The following is a 14,499-nucleotide window of genomic DNA, read 5'->3' as shown; positions in this document are numbered from 1 at the left end:
CTGCACCTCCCTCACACTGTGATCTGCCCACACCTATACCTCCTTCTCAGTGTGAGCTACCCACACCTACATCTCTTCACTCAAAGGAAAGCCAGAGTGCTTCCCCTTTTGCCTCCTAAACACCTCCCAATCTACTCTTTCCTCTCTCACTCTGGCTGCGCTCCCCTGCCTACACCCAGCTCACCCCTAGTCCTGCTCTTCCCCTTTCCTCCCCCACTGCAGGACAGACAGAGAGCCCTTCATATAACACAAGGCCAGCCTTGCAGTGGGTCCATACTGCCTGTAGGATAAAGTCCAGGCTTCTAAGCATCACACGTCAGTTCCACACATCTGACCTGGGCTAATCTTTTAGTGCCACCTACCACTCCCCGATTCCTCTGCCCAGACTCCCCCCTACTCTGGCTCAAGATGCCCTGACCTCCTGTCAAATGAGGGGTTGGACCAGAGGGTCTGCTTGGGCCTTTTCAGTTCTGACATTATTGGGAAGTGACTCTGAGTTGTGCCCTGGGATCTTAACAATCCTTTCCCAGGGATGTAATAAGGATACTAGAAAGACTGCCAGTCTTGGGATCTCATGGAGGTACCACTAGGGGAGCCCAGGAATGCTCCCTGCCTCTTGAGCTGATGCACCTTTCTTTCATTCTTCCAGCTTCAGGGACCAGGTATGGCAAAATCTCCATCTGTTAAAACCTCTGGTCCTGAGTCCCTGAACCCCATCTTCTCTGCCACCCTTGCCACCTCTCCGTTAAGGAGAGAGGAGGCTACAAAGAGCTCTGGCCTTAGTGTTGGGTGAAAAAGAGAGGCAGGGCTAAAAGATATGAACTAGGAAAAGCTAGTTACTTCCTGCAGAAAGTAATGTTGAGCCTGAAAGGAAGGCCAGGAGCTCATTTATTCAATCAACAAATAATATATCAGCCTCAGGTACTGGCATATGTAATTATGTACCAGGTACTATTTGTTACACAAGCTAGGGTTCACAGAAATGAATAAAATACTCAAAGATGTTTGTGCCTGGGAAGCTTAATTTTATAGCAAGAAGTGAACCCAAGTGAGGAGTTAGCCAGAAGAAACGTGTTCCAGATGCAGAGAACAGCATGGGGCAGGGGCTGGACAATAAGCATGGAACACCAGGAAACTGATGCAGGAGCAGGGCTGCTCTCTAGGGCCCTCAAAAGGATGAAAAGGCTGAAAATGAGCCCTTCATTTCTTCTCTCTCCTCCCACTTCCCTCCTACCCCAACTCCAGCTCCACCCACAAGAGCTCTTTCCACCCAAGGTCATTTCTCATTCCTACTTCCTCCCAAGCACTTTTCCCATCATCTTGCAGCGGTGCATGCTACGGGGCAATTCACCAGGCCTTCCCTGCTTCACAGGATGAGCTCACCACATCATTTCTAGAAGATTCCTATGGGCTACTAAGGAATGTGAGCTAGTTAAATGTTAGATCCCTCTGCATTGACAAGCCCTAGGTAAGGCCAGCAAGGCAGTGACCATACCCAGAGTAGTGGCGCCTCAGCATCAGCCCTGCTCTGCACACCAGCTGAGGCTCTTGTTTATTCAGTGAGCCAGTGGTATCACCTACCATTTATCGTGCAGGTAAATGAACTGAGGTTTGAAAAGGTGACAAAGCCAGGAGAGGAAAGTGAGACTCCAGACCTCCGTCTCCTGATCTTTTTCTCACCCACTCTGCTTGTGTCTTGCTATGTGCCATACTCCAAACTTCTATGTTGTCTAATTTAATCCTCCTGTGGTGGCTATCTTCAGAAATGACCCTCTAACAATCCCTTCCCCAGGAATTCCTCCCCTTCCTCATCCCATAGGGAGAGCCTATTTCTCCTCACTTTGCACCTGGGCTGCCCCCATGACTACTTTGACCAACTGAATGTGATAGAAAGCACATTGTATAGTTTCTGTACCAAGGAGGCCTTGAGGAGCTTGGTGGCACGTGGAGAACAGAGTCCCTGGCCATCAGCCTCAGGTGAGCTCCCAACCACATGAGTGAAATCATATCGAACTTTCCAACCATTCCAGAGCCCCAGCCAGTAACATGAAGCAGAAGAATCACCCCATCAGTTCACACACTCATGAAAAATACTGTTGTTTTAAGCCTCTAAATGTGGGGACATTTTGTTATGTAGCAATAGATAAGTGGAAGAGAAAAATTGGTGCCTCGTAATGGAGTGCTGCTATAGCAAAACCTGTGACATTTGGGATGCAGGTATCAGGCAGAGCCTAAATGTCCTCAAGGAGATAATTAGTGAAGGCTGGGTAGACACAGGAAATATCCCTGGAGACTAGAAAAATGCATAGGGACTGGGAGGGGCTGCTCCTTATGGCTGCAGCTCCTATTTTTTTTTTTTTTTCTGAGACAGAGTGTCATGGCATCACAGCTCCCAGAAACCTTGAACTCTTGGGTTTAAGTGGTTCTCTTGCCTCATCCTCCCAAGTAGCTAGGACTAGAGGCACCTGCCACAATGTCTGGCTACTTTTGTTGCTGTTGCTGCAGTTGTCATTATTGTTTTTAGCTGTCCTGGGCCAGTTTTGAACCCACCAGCCTTGGCATATGTGGCTGGTGCCATAACCACTGTACCATAGGCACTGAGCCAGGTCCTATATTCTTTAGAGTTCTTGTTTTTTATTGGGTTGACCCCCCCCATTCCTCCAATCCTCTATTATAGTTTATAATTTTTTATGTTAAATTTTCTCAGTTCAGATTGTCTTCTGATTGGACCCTGAGTGATACACCCTATCCAACAGCCCCAGCTGAGCTCCCAGCAGGTGGCCTGCACCAAATCTAGCCAGGTGCAATTTTAGCCATTTGGGGCCTTCCAGACATCCTAGCACCCAAACAGCACCACATAAAGTAGAAGGAGTGCCTCACAAGCCCACAGAATCCTGAAAAATGATTAAAATTTTGCTGTTTTAAGCCTCTCTATCTGGAGTGGTTTATGTATAATAGGTATCTGAGACATTGCCCTACACCCCTTTGGGTATTGGCACCGTTCTCAATATGAAGAAGCTTAGCGAGGATTCGTGACTCACCCACAGTCACAGAACTAGTACATGGCTAAAGCAGCATTCACACAGGGGACTGCATGAACCAAGTCCTGGGAAACATCATCTTCCTCAAGGAGCTAGCAAGGTTTTAGGAATACTGTCCAATCTCCTCCATTCTATAGCCAAGAAAACTGAAGCTTGGGGGGGTTGGAAACAATTTGCCCAAAGACACATCTGACAAGTGGCTGTCAGGACTGGGAATTAGAAGCCTGGTGTTCTCTTGACTTTCAACCCAGAGGACTTCTTCCCGCTACTCTGCTTTTCATACCTACCTTCCTTCCATTCTCACCACAGTTTTTTCATGCACCTTTCCCCTCTAGAAAGTCATCCTGGTCGGGAACCCTTAGGGGACGTTTGGCCTTGTCTAGAGTCACCTTTGTTATCACAACTGGGAATCAGGAAGGACCTTGGTATCTAGTGGATAGAGGTCAAGGGAGCTGCTAAACATCCTACAAAAAGCAGGATGGGCCCTCAACAAAGAAGGATCCACCCACCAGGTCAGTAGTGCTGCAGCTGAGAAATCTTTAGACCATGACCCCATTACAACTCCCGGCTCCATGAGTCCTCCCTTGTTTTCCCCAAGGCCTGAGTGGCTCAAGGACAGATGGGCAGCAGGACGTGCTGTCATTGTCCCTTACTGAAAATGACTGCAGTGCAGGCCAGGTGGATTGGAGAGGCCCCCCAGGAACTCTGGCGGCAATGCCTATCACAGGAGGGCCATGGCATTTTCAAAATTCTGGGGCACCAGGCTTGATTCGCTATGATTAGTTTATTGGAAACACAGAGTGAAACAGACACGCAGGTGGGAGAGCCATCAGCAGGCAGCCCTGGGAGGGAGGAGCCCGCCTCTCCCGCGGAGCACGTCCCTCACAGACCTATAGGAAAGCCAACATCAGCGCTCCCCTTCTCCACTCCACAGGCAGAAGCCGGTGGGCAGGGTCGGGGCAATGCAGGCAGGGAGACTCGGGGGCCTGTCTTGTTTACCCGAGTTTGAGGGAAGGGGTCAGACGGAACCAATCAAGCCAACAGACAGCAAGCGAAGGAAAAGGATGAATCCTCAGGACAACAAATGGACGACTAGGAAAGGCTACAGAAAGACCCAAGCCCGCCCTGGCCTCCTGGAGTGGCGGGGAGGGAGCAGCAGGGAGGGCGCCGGGTCTTGGAGACCGGCGCGGCGGGGCGTTCCGATTACTCGAGGTCCTGGCTGAGCGGAGAGTGACAGCGACGGTCTCTTGTGGAGGCGCAGCCACCTAGCAACGCTTACAGCAGCTGGTGGGGACGCAGGGGGCGCAGGCGTCGGGGGTGCTCACCACCACGCTGCTGTTGCACGGGGCGCTGCCGACTCTGGCAGAGACAGCAGGGGCAGTAACCGAGGCGCAGAGATCGCCACAGACGACGCCACCGCGGGAGCTGCTGACGCCTGCGAGAGGGACAGGGAGAGGCGCACGTCGGGAATGGCCACAACCAGGCGGCTCTGCTGCCAGCGCTAGGTCTCCTCCCCATAAGAGCCCTCCCCCCGACCCACCCAGGGACCTTCCCCACCAAAGGCGCCCGGCCCTGGCCCCGCAGAAGTAGAGGCCCAACTACTTACAGACATTCACCGAGCCAACGCCCTCGCACAGCCTGTGGGGAGAGGAAAGGGAAAAGTCAGTGCCGCCAATGCGGCTAGGAAGGAAGGGGTCACCGGCGCCTGCCTTCCAGGTGCTCTCCAAGAGGATGGCGTGACACAAGCTAAAGCCACCAGGAGAGCCTGGAGACAGACGCCTGCCAGCAGTGCCACCTGGGACTCAGCCTCTCTCTCTGCCTGGGCGCCCTTACCAGGACAGTCTACTTGGAGATCTATCGTGAGGATTAAGTCAAATAACACACCTATGGTGCTTAGTCCCTGGCGCATTGGGAATTATCAGCTCCCACCATTTCTAGGTTGGTTCTGATTGAATTGTAGATACGCTTGGAGAGCAGATTTAACTTCCTAAATCAGGAAAGAGTTATGTCTCTTCTTTTCCCCACTGCCTAAAAACAATGCCTGACTCAATAAAATAACTGTTGGGTGAATGAATGGGATTTAAAACCCATGTAGAGCAGGCTCAGAAACTGTCTTCAGTTCTCCCATTTGACAAATGGAGATACTGAGGCCAATAGAGGGGCAATACTAATGACAGAGGCAGGAATGTCAGGCCACCTAACTGCACCCTGCCCACATCCCTTCCCACACAATCTTGTCTTCCTAAAGGAAAATCAACAGAGTTCCCCTGAAGGCACCGTGGCAAAAAAACCAGCCTCAGAACAGAGAAGAATCCCCAGCCCATCTTCAAATCTGCCAGGTTCCCTGGGCAGCCCATGCCAAAGCTTCTGAGCTTATTCCAAGAACCTCGCTTGGTGGAGAGGTGGCCCCTCACTCTCCAGGTCTATCTTCAACCTCTAAATTCAGACTTGCAAGACAAGACCCCCAGTTCCAAAGTTTCCACTAATGAAACTCCTTTTGCCCACTGAGACCCAGCAGCCCTGAGCTTTCCAACACAATCATTTGAATTTGTTGTGAGACTTGGATTTTGTGTGATCACTTGGACTTTCAGGTCCCAAACCTGTGTTCTCAGCTCCCCAACACACAGGATGCCCCCTCTGCATCCTTCCCTTCACCCTTCTATCCTATCCCCCAAGTCAAGGCCCTCTCTGAACACAAGAAGAGGGCAAGCTCAGGGTGTGACCAATTGACCAATAGGGCAAGAAACCAAAGGCAGAGGATGAGCTCCAGTTCCAAGAGTGTTGTAGGCATAAAGGCTGCACTGTATAGCGGCCCTCTGGCCTCAGGAAGGCTGAATGACCACTGGGTCTTCTCCCCTTCCACCTCCAAAGCAAGAAAAGAAGGTATATGTGCCTCAAGGGACGAGATCCTGCTCTCTGCTTAACTCAGTCCCACCTGCTGCAATTGAAGACCACTCATTATCATTCCAATAGTGTCGTGGATGGAATCCTCTGTAGCCATTAAGGGCTAAATCTGAACTCCCAGGGCTAAGGCTGCAGACAGGGAAAGGGCCAGGGCCTGACCAGGAGAGCCAGCTAGAATCTGGAGGGGCATGTGCAACTAGACTCGAGGTAGGGAGTATGTGTACCCCAAGCTCAGGTAGGCTTTTCAGGAATAGGAATGGCTAGTGCCAGACCCTTGATTTGAAAGTCACTTTAACACAAGACTCCCATCACAGATCCATGCCTGGGGAAGCAGGAGAGACTGAGAGAGATTAGACGAGACTAAAAGGACTTACACAAATTACGTGTCCGGTTGCAGGCTTGGGAGTGTTAGACACGAAAGTTGAGTGGTGACAAGAATGTGAGGACAAGGCAGGCTGAGAACCCAGCCAGGGCTGGCAAAGTAAACTGGATATAGGACCCACCTCTGCTCCTCGCCCTCCAGCAGGCGCCTGTAGGTGGCAATTTCGATGTCCAGGCCCAGCTTGGAGTTCATCACCTCCTGGTACTCCTTGAGCAGGCAGGCCATGTCCTGCTTGGCCTTCTGCAGGGCCTCCTCCAGACCTGCCAGCTTGCAGCGGGCATCACTGAGGGCTGCCTCGCCCTGCTGCTCAGACTGGGTCACAGCAGCCTCCAGCTTGGAGTTCTGTGGGCCCAGAAAAGAACAAGATTCTTTATGGTCCCAGGTCTCTCTGGATGTCTGTAGTCTCTCTACCCAGCTGGGAATAACCCAGAAACAGGGTCTCTGGCCTTATCACATGGATGTCCTTGAGTGACCAGAACAAGGCACTCTACATATGCAAATTGGCAGGGAATAGATGGTGAGACCCAGATAGGGCACACCTGGGCTCTGTGACTCAGGGTAGGGCCTCAGCCTCTGTGGTCTCAGGCACAGGTGACCCATACCTGACACTTGGCATTCTCCACCTCAGCCGTCAGCCTCTGGATCATGCGGTTCAGCTCGTTGATCTCCTCCTTGGTGCGGCGCAGGGTCTCCCCATGCCTGATCACCGTAGCCTTCATCTCCTCACACTGGGGGAAGCAGAGATGCTCATGAGGCTCAGGATGGGACATGTCAGCCATTCAGGACCCAGGGTGATTGTGCAGGTTGTGCAGTGCTCAGCCTGTGCAACCACACATGGCAGTCCCGCCTTGCCATCCAAAGCTCACAGAGGCAGCCTTTCTCTTGCCATCCCTAGGGATCAGAATCCCCGGACTGAAGAAGCCCTTTCTAATAGACACCTTTCATCCCTCCCACTGCCATGTGTAGGAGGCAGGTGTCCTGTGCCACTCACCTTGCTGCGGTACCAGGACTCGGCCTCGGCCCGGCTACGGCTGGCAATGTCATCATACTGGGCCTTGATCTCAGCAATGATGCAGTCCATGTTCAGGTCCCGGCTGTTGTCCATCTTGACAACCACCGAGGTGTCTGAGATGTGGGCATGGAGAACGCGGATCTCCTGTGGGAGATGGGGAAAGGGGTGGTAGGAGCTCATTTAGGCCACAGCCCCCCCCCCCACCATAGCCTGTGCCCCTCTTCTCAGACCTTCCCTGACCCCAGGGCCCTGCCACCTCATAGCCTCACCCCTCTCAGAACCTTATAAACTGCAGTGCCCACCACATCCCTGCCCAGCAGGACAACCCCCACCCAACTTCCCTCTCCTCTGCTGGCTACAGATTTCTGCCTGGCCCACGACCCCGCACCTCCTCATACAGTCGCCTCAGGAAGTCGATCTCCTGGGTCAGGGCCTCCACGTTGGCCTCCAAGTCTGACTTGCGAAGGTAGGCACAGTCCACGTCCTAGAAAGGTGGGGGGTGTGGCAGCTCAGAGGGCCCTGGACATCTACTCCACAAACTCCTGTCTCCCCTCACCCACTCCACATGGCCAGGGCTAAGGGCTCCCTAGTGCTCCCATTCCCACCTCACCCCCTTTCCTTATGCCCCTTCCTGGGATGACCTGGCATCCCCTTTCCCTCTGAGAACAGACCTCTTCATGCCTTGGAGATGGCTCGCCAGTCTCTCAGCCCTGTCCCTGACACACTATATCCTCCCCTGTCCTTTCTACCCTTTCCTGCTCCAAGAAGCCTGTGGAGACTGGGTCCCCAGCTCTGTCACCTGGCCCTTCCCTCTTCCCCAATGATCTTCCAAGGGCCATATTGCCAATACTGGCTCTGCCCCACTCTTCCCCCAAGTGCTGGTATTGTGTCCCCACATGTGAGACAGTCTGCAGTGTCTCTCAATACAGACTGAAGCTGCCATGGCTCCAGGGGACCATGGCCACAGACCACAGCTTCAGAAGGAGAGCAAGATATCCAGAGGTCAATGCAGCCATGCCCCTGTCCAGGGCAGGGACTAGTGGATATTCCCAGGTTGCTGCCTTTGTCCAAGGCTTGGGTGCTACCCCCGCTGGCCTGCCTCTCTGGGAATTTCCCAGCCTGGTTTGGGAAGGTCATTTCAGCCCACTCTGAAGTTGAGCCCCCTACGTCACCCCAAGAAGAGTCTGTCACTCTCAGATCCCAGTGTCTGTGTTTCCCAGTCCCGTGTTACTCACCTTCTTCAGAGCCACAAACTCATTCTCAGCTGTTGCTCTCAGGGAAACTTCTTCCTCATACCTGAGATCAAAGAGCAGACAGGGCAGAGAGGGGGTCAGGGAGGGACAGGGCTCTGCAGAACTCATGGCCCCTCATAGGAGTGAAGGTGGCAGTATCAGGAATCCCCTTTCTGGCTGGATTTGGGATGTGTCTGGGCTTCTCTCTCCACTTTGCACTGGAGGGTTGACTGAGAGGGCTAATCTTCTGGGACCTCCCAGTCTTATTCCCAGGGCTGCTGTGAGGTCACATCAGGAGGCCAAAAAGGTCTCAGGCCCCAACCCCAGACTGGGTCTCCAGCCTGCACCCATTCTCCTCTCACCCAAATGTCAATCTGAGCTGGGGACCCAGAGGCCCTCAGAACACAGAACCCAAAGCAGTGGGACAAACGGAGCCCTAGGTCTGTCACTCTGGGTGCCCTGGGGGCTACATGTGATTTGGTGCTAAGGGTGTCAGGGCTGAAGGGCAGGATGAGAAGGCCTAGAGACTGCAGAAGCTTCCTTCGCACAGAGCAGGGGGAAGGAGAAGGCTGGAGGAGGGCACACCTAACTCAGGGGGAGCCACAGCCCACCCCTCTGCCGGCATCTGGGAGAGACTGCACAAGAAAGGCCTCCTGCAACACTCGGTCAGGCTGTGCTGCTCCTCAGCCCTCACCCTAGCTGGAAGTTCTTCCTATTGTCTAACCCGGCGTGCTTAACCCACACCCGTGCCTGTGCCCAGCAGCACTCCCGGCCACACTCACTTCTTCTTGTAGCCCTCCAGCACCTCCTGCACGTGGTTGAGCTCCGCCGCCAGCCTCCCACTGTCGGCCTCCACACACTCGGCCTCCCGCCTCAGCGTCTCCACGTAGCCCTCAAACAGCGGCTCCAGGTTGCTCTCGCAGCACTGGCGGTTCTGGTAGAACTGCCACTTGGTCTCCAGCAGCTTGTTCTGCTGCTCCAGGAAGCGCACCTGCCGTTGGGGGTGGGGATGAGGGTCCAATGGGTCCTGACACCCTTAAGCCAGCTCTGTGGGGTGATTGCTTTCAGGGGAACTCCCAAACCCAGGGCTCAGCAGAGTGGGCAGAGGCGGGCAGGGGGAGGCCAGGCACTCCTGGCTTTCCTGATCATAATCTATGTCTGGATGGCCAACTGGGGATTGGATCCGGGCTGGGGTATGTCAGGGGAGCTGAGTCCTCCTGACCAGATAAGTCCCTGTGGTTTGTGTCAGGGACACATGGAGGGCTCTGCCCACTCTCTGTGCTGCCAGTTGAGGCAGGCGTCCTCACAGGCAGAGCACCAGATTCAGGTCACAGATGGAGTGCCTGGGGACAGGCCTAGGTAGGGAGCTGCTGTCACAGGCCACCCTCCCCCACTGCATGTGGCAGCCAAGGCACTACAGCCTCTCTAGGGGAGCATAGTCCCCAGTCCAGGGCTGTGCAAACGTCTCTGAGTTCAGCAGTGGCTCTTGTATCCCTCCCCAACTGCCTGAAGTCCAGCTGTGTCCCAGAGGTGTGGTCTGGGTACAACTGTGTCCATAAGCACAGCCTATCTGAACTGTCAGCTGAGTCCTTCCAGGCCTGGAGTGACTGTGTCTGTCTTCTGTCTGTGTACCTCTGCCATCAAACGGGGATCTCAGGCAGACAGGCAGAAGCTCTTTCTGCTTCTGACTCCCCATCTCAGTGCCCAGGCCTGGCTGTGCACATGGGTGGGGGTTCAGGAAGGGTGTGATCCGGGCACCCACCTTGTCAATGAAGGCAGCAAACCTGCTGTTGAGGCACTTGATCTGCTCCTTCTCCTCGTGCTTGACGCACTGGGCGTTGGGGTCGATCTCCAGGTTGAGGGGCGTGAGGAGGGTCTCATTGACCGACACAGTGGTGATGCAGGGGGGGCTGGGCCCACACACACCACCTGAACGGTATCCGAAGCTGCGACCACAGGAGCCTGTGCGGAAGCCCCCGCAGACGCTGTGGCTGCTGAAGCAGCCGGGGAGGCCGCGGTAGCAGGAGATACCACGGTAGGGGGCGGCAGAGATGCAGCAGCGGCCAGGCCGGGGCCCACAGGCTGAAAGGCAACTGAAGGCACGGCCAGCACAGTAAGATCCACACGTCATGGTTCCTTTGTAGGGGCAGGAGGCTCTGAGAATGGAGTTGTCTAAATGAAGTGTGCAGTAGACACCCTGTCAGATGTTTACTTGTAGGACCTCTGTAGCCCTTTTATATTTGTAGGGAGACCTTGGCCACGTGGCTAAGAACAATTAGGTGCCTTTATGAGCTTGGGTTGTTTAGCTGCTGTCACTCCCTCCCTTAATGTGCTTAATTGGTGCCCAGATGCAGCCAGAATGTTTATGGTCCTTTACCCTAAACTGCACAATTTTCTTCTTCAAAAGGCCAGTTCATCCCCTCCCCCTTCCACCTCCCAATACACAGCTGGGGAAACTGAAAGGCTGGAGGAAGGAGTGGTTAGTGACTCAGGTTGGAATGGAGGAGGACAGGACGGGGTTGTGACTACTCCTGCTCAGTTTAGTGGCGGTGATGCTACTGTCCATGGTGCTGATATGACCAGGCCTGCTACGTGTGGACTCCAGGAGCTCAAGTGATATGAAACTTGGGGTGTGCTTGGAGGTCTCTTTGGCCCAGATCACCTCTTTCTGCACTCTCAAAGCTCCACATTTCCATAATCTCTAACTGAATCACCCACACAAGAAGCCTACATTCCTGCTTCCAGATCATTTACCTTTACCTTGCCTTTACCTATCAATATATTATCTTTATCTCTGTTCCTCTTTATCTCTGTGCTGTTTTGGCCTCTTTGTCTGTCTGTCTGTCTCTCTCTCTCTGTCCACACACACACATTACTCATCTGCACACTCATCTAGCACACAGTCCAGCCTTTGGCCAATTTATTACACCATGTTGGCCAGCCTTTGCTGAGAGGAAGCATTCCTTCCCTCAGAGTTTTCCATGAGGACTCAGGGGGCACACACTGGCTCACTGGTCCAAGGAAAGCTCAAACATTTCCAAAAAGGCCCCAGGCAAGAATCAAATGTCCAGATGTTACTTCAGTCCTCTGTGTTTCATAAGACCCAGAAAGCCTGGGATGGGGATCATTTTTATAAGTCTATGTATCATCTGTATTAGAATATAAGATCTTGATAGAGCCACATGAAGAGAGCATCCAACCCCCTACCATCACCCCCGAGTCCCTGCTGCTTTCCATGCTATAACACTCAGAAATTTGTCAAGTATACTTGCCAAGCACCAGAACAGATCCAGATGGTATGTGCCATACATCCACTGTGGATAACGTGGAACTTACACTCACAAGGGCTGGATTGGACCCATGATTCTTCCCTGAAAATCTCTGTGAGAGCCTGGGCAAGGTACTACATCCTCCTGGGAAATGGGTTAAGACTTTCCCTCCCAATGCTGCCTTGGAGATACATATAGAGATATACATATACTCCAGAGCACAATGCAGAAGGGCTTCATTGTAATCATTAAAGGGCCATAGGCCCAGGGGCTGTGTTTGTCAGAGTTCATCTTGTGACCCACTAGTGGGAGCAGCTAGAATTTTATTTTAATAAAATGCATTAGACAGAATCATATAGAATAAAGTATAATAGAAAATATCTGGGTGTATAAATATAATAAGAACAACTATTGTTTCATTAGCTTTTGGTTTAAATTGCATGTGGTATGTATAGATGTGTATACTCAATCATTATGTGAAATTATTTCTTAATATGGTCACAAGTGAAGAGTTAAAATACCATACATCGCTCACCACATTCAAAAATCAAATCAAAACGTATTAAAATTTAGATATAAAACCTGAAACTGTAGAACAACTAGAATAAAACATTGGAAAAATGCTTTGGGACTTTGGTTTGGGCAAAGATTTCTTGAGTAAGATCCCCAAAACACAGACAACCAAAGTAAAACTGAACAAATGGGATCACATCAAGCTAAAAAGCTTCCACACAGCAATGTAACAATCAGCAAAATGAAGAGACAACCTACAGTGGGAGAAAATATTTGCAACTATTCAACTAACAAGAGATTAATAACTGGAATATATAAAGCCCTCAATCAACTCAATAGCAAATAATATTATTTTAATATGGGAGAAAATCTGAATAGACATTTATCAAAATAAGATATATGAATGGCCAGTAGGTATATGAAAAATGCTCAACATCATTAACCACCAGAGAAATATAAATCAAAACCACAATGAGATATCATCTCACTCCAGTTAAAAAGTCTTTTATCAAAAAAACAAAAAAAAAATGGGTGCTGGTGAGGATGTGGATAAAGGGGAATATTTCTACACTGATGGTGAAAATGTAAATTAGTATAGCCACTATGGAAAAGGGTGGAAGTCGATCAAAAACTAAAAATAGAACTACCATATGATCCAGCAATCCCTTTGCTGGGTATATATCCAAAAGAAAGGAAAACAGTTTAGCAATGAGATAACTGCACCCTCATGTTTATTGCAGCACTGTTTACAGAAGCCAAGATATGGAATCATATGTCAATCCATGAATGTCATATCCATGACATGAATGAACGTCATGTCAATCCATAAATGTCAATCCATGAATGAATGGATAAAGAAAACGTGGTATATGTAAACAATGGAATATTATTCAGCTATTAAAAAGAAAGAAATTGTGTCATTTGCAACAATGTAGATGGAACTGAAGGGCATTATATTTAAGTGAAATAAGTCAGGCTCAGAAAGACAAACATCACATATTCTCACTCACAGTGGGAGTAAAAAACAAGAAATCATGTGGAGGTTAAGGGTGGAATGGTCATTACCAGAGCCTGGAAAGGGTAATGAGGATGGGGGGTTAAGAGGTATTAGTTAATAGATACAAAAATAGTTAGTAGGAATAAGATACAGTGTTCAGTAACACAATAGGGTGACTAAGTAACAATAATTTATTGTACATTTCGAAATGACTAGAGGAGATTTGGAATGTCCCCAACATGAAGAAATGATAAATATGTATTTGAGGTGATACATGTCCCAGTTTTATCATTACACATCTGTCCCTGATTTTATCATTACACATTGTATGCTTGTATCAAAATCTCACAAGTATTCCACAAATATTTACAACTATTATGTACCCTTAAGAATAAAAGTTAACTAATTAACTAAAAGTTGAAATATCCAGCATATCAGTTATGAACACAGACCCAAATTCTAAACTGCCATGTTTCAAATTCTAGCTCTGCCATTCTGTAGCTGTGTAACCTCAGGCAGTTACTTAACTTCTATGTACCTCATTTCATGATTTGTAAAGTCCGGATGATAATAGTACCCACCTCATAAAGTTGTTGTAAGGATTAAAATAAGTAATCCACATAAATCACTTAGAACCAAGCCTGCCATGCTCTAAATGTGTAACCCTCTTAGTTGTTTTTGTCGTCACCACTACTGCTGCTGCTGTAGTAACTATATTGTCAAGTTTTGTGGGCAGGTGAAGGTATGTGTTGTTGCTGCTGCTATGTGGCTATATTAGCAGATTTGATGGGATATACCCACCCACATGCCTCCCCCAACTATGTCCAATTCCCACTAACAATGTCTATCTTACAGGTCTAGTAGAAGAATTAAAATAATTCATGGGCAGTGTTTAACATAACACCTTACACATAGAAAGTATTCAGTAAATAGTATCTTCTGTATTCTACCATCAGGCCCAGACCAAGAGACAGGGAAGACCTGAGACCTTTGGCCATGGTTATGCCCTTTATCCTAAAAAAAAAAAAAAAAAAAAAAGCCTCTCCTTCCATCACCACGTCAAGCACATTGTCCCAGGGAATGCCCAATGAGAATCTCTTCTCCTAGGCAAAGGGAAAATGTCACCATTCCTGGAGCAACCACACTACT

General features: G+C 50.2%; 1 protein-coding gene across 2 annotated transcripts in view; it reads right to left on the bottom strand.

Moving 5' to 3' along the window:
* LOC100958269 (keratin, type II cuticular Hb6) overlaps positions 1 to 10,702 on the bottom strand; it is a 15,564-nt gene extending 4,862 nt beyond the window's left edge. The window contains exons 1-9 of one of the 2 annotated variants that reach the window (XM_023513570.1): positions 10,334 to 10,702; positions 9,354 to 9,562; positions 8,575 to 8,635; positions 7,728 to 7,823; positions 7,319 to 7,483; positions 6,930 to 7,055; positions 6,449 to 6,669; positions 4,648 to 4,679; positions 4,324 to 4,476 (exon numbers count right to left, since the gene is read on the bottom strand). In XM_023513570.1, the coding sequence (XP_023369338.1) occupies positions 4,324 to 4,476; positions 4,648 to 4,679; positions 6,449 to 6,669; positions 6,930 to 7,055; positions 7,319 to 7,483; positions 7,728 to 7,823; positions 8,575 to 8,635; positions 9,354 to 9,562; positions 10,334 to 10,702 (1,432 nt within the window). Of the gene's footprint in view, positions 1 to 4,306; positions 4,477 to 4,647; positions 4,680 to 6,448; positions 6,670 to 6,929; positions 7,056 to 7,318; positions 7,484 to 7,727; positions 7,824 to 8,574; positions 8,636 to 9,353; positions 9,563 to 10,333 lie in introns of those variants that run through there. The other variant, XM_012805485.2, reaches the window with a different exon arrangement.
* Between the last annotated feature and the right edge of the window lie 3,797 nt (positions 10,703 to 14,499).

This window comes from Otolemur garnettii, unplaced genomic scaffold, assembly GCF_000181295.1.
Source record: "Otolemur garnettii isolate 467f Iridium unplaced genomic scaffold, OtoGar3 scaffold00043, whole genome shotgun sequence".
Lineage (NCBI taxonomy): Eukaryota > Metazoa > Chordata > Mammalia > Primates > Galagidae > Otolemur > Otolemur garnettii.
This window is presented reverse-complemented; position numbering and strand designations above follow the sequence as displayed.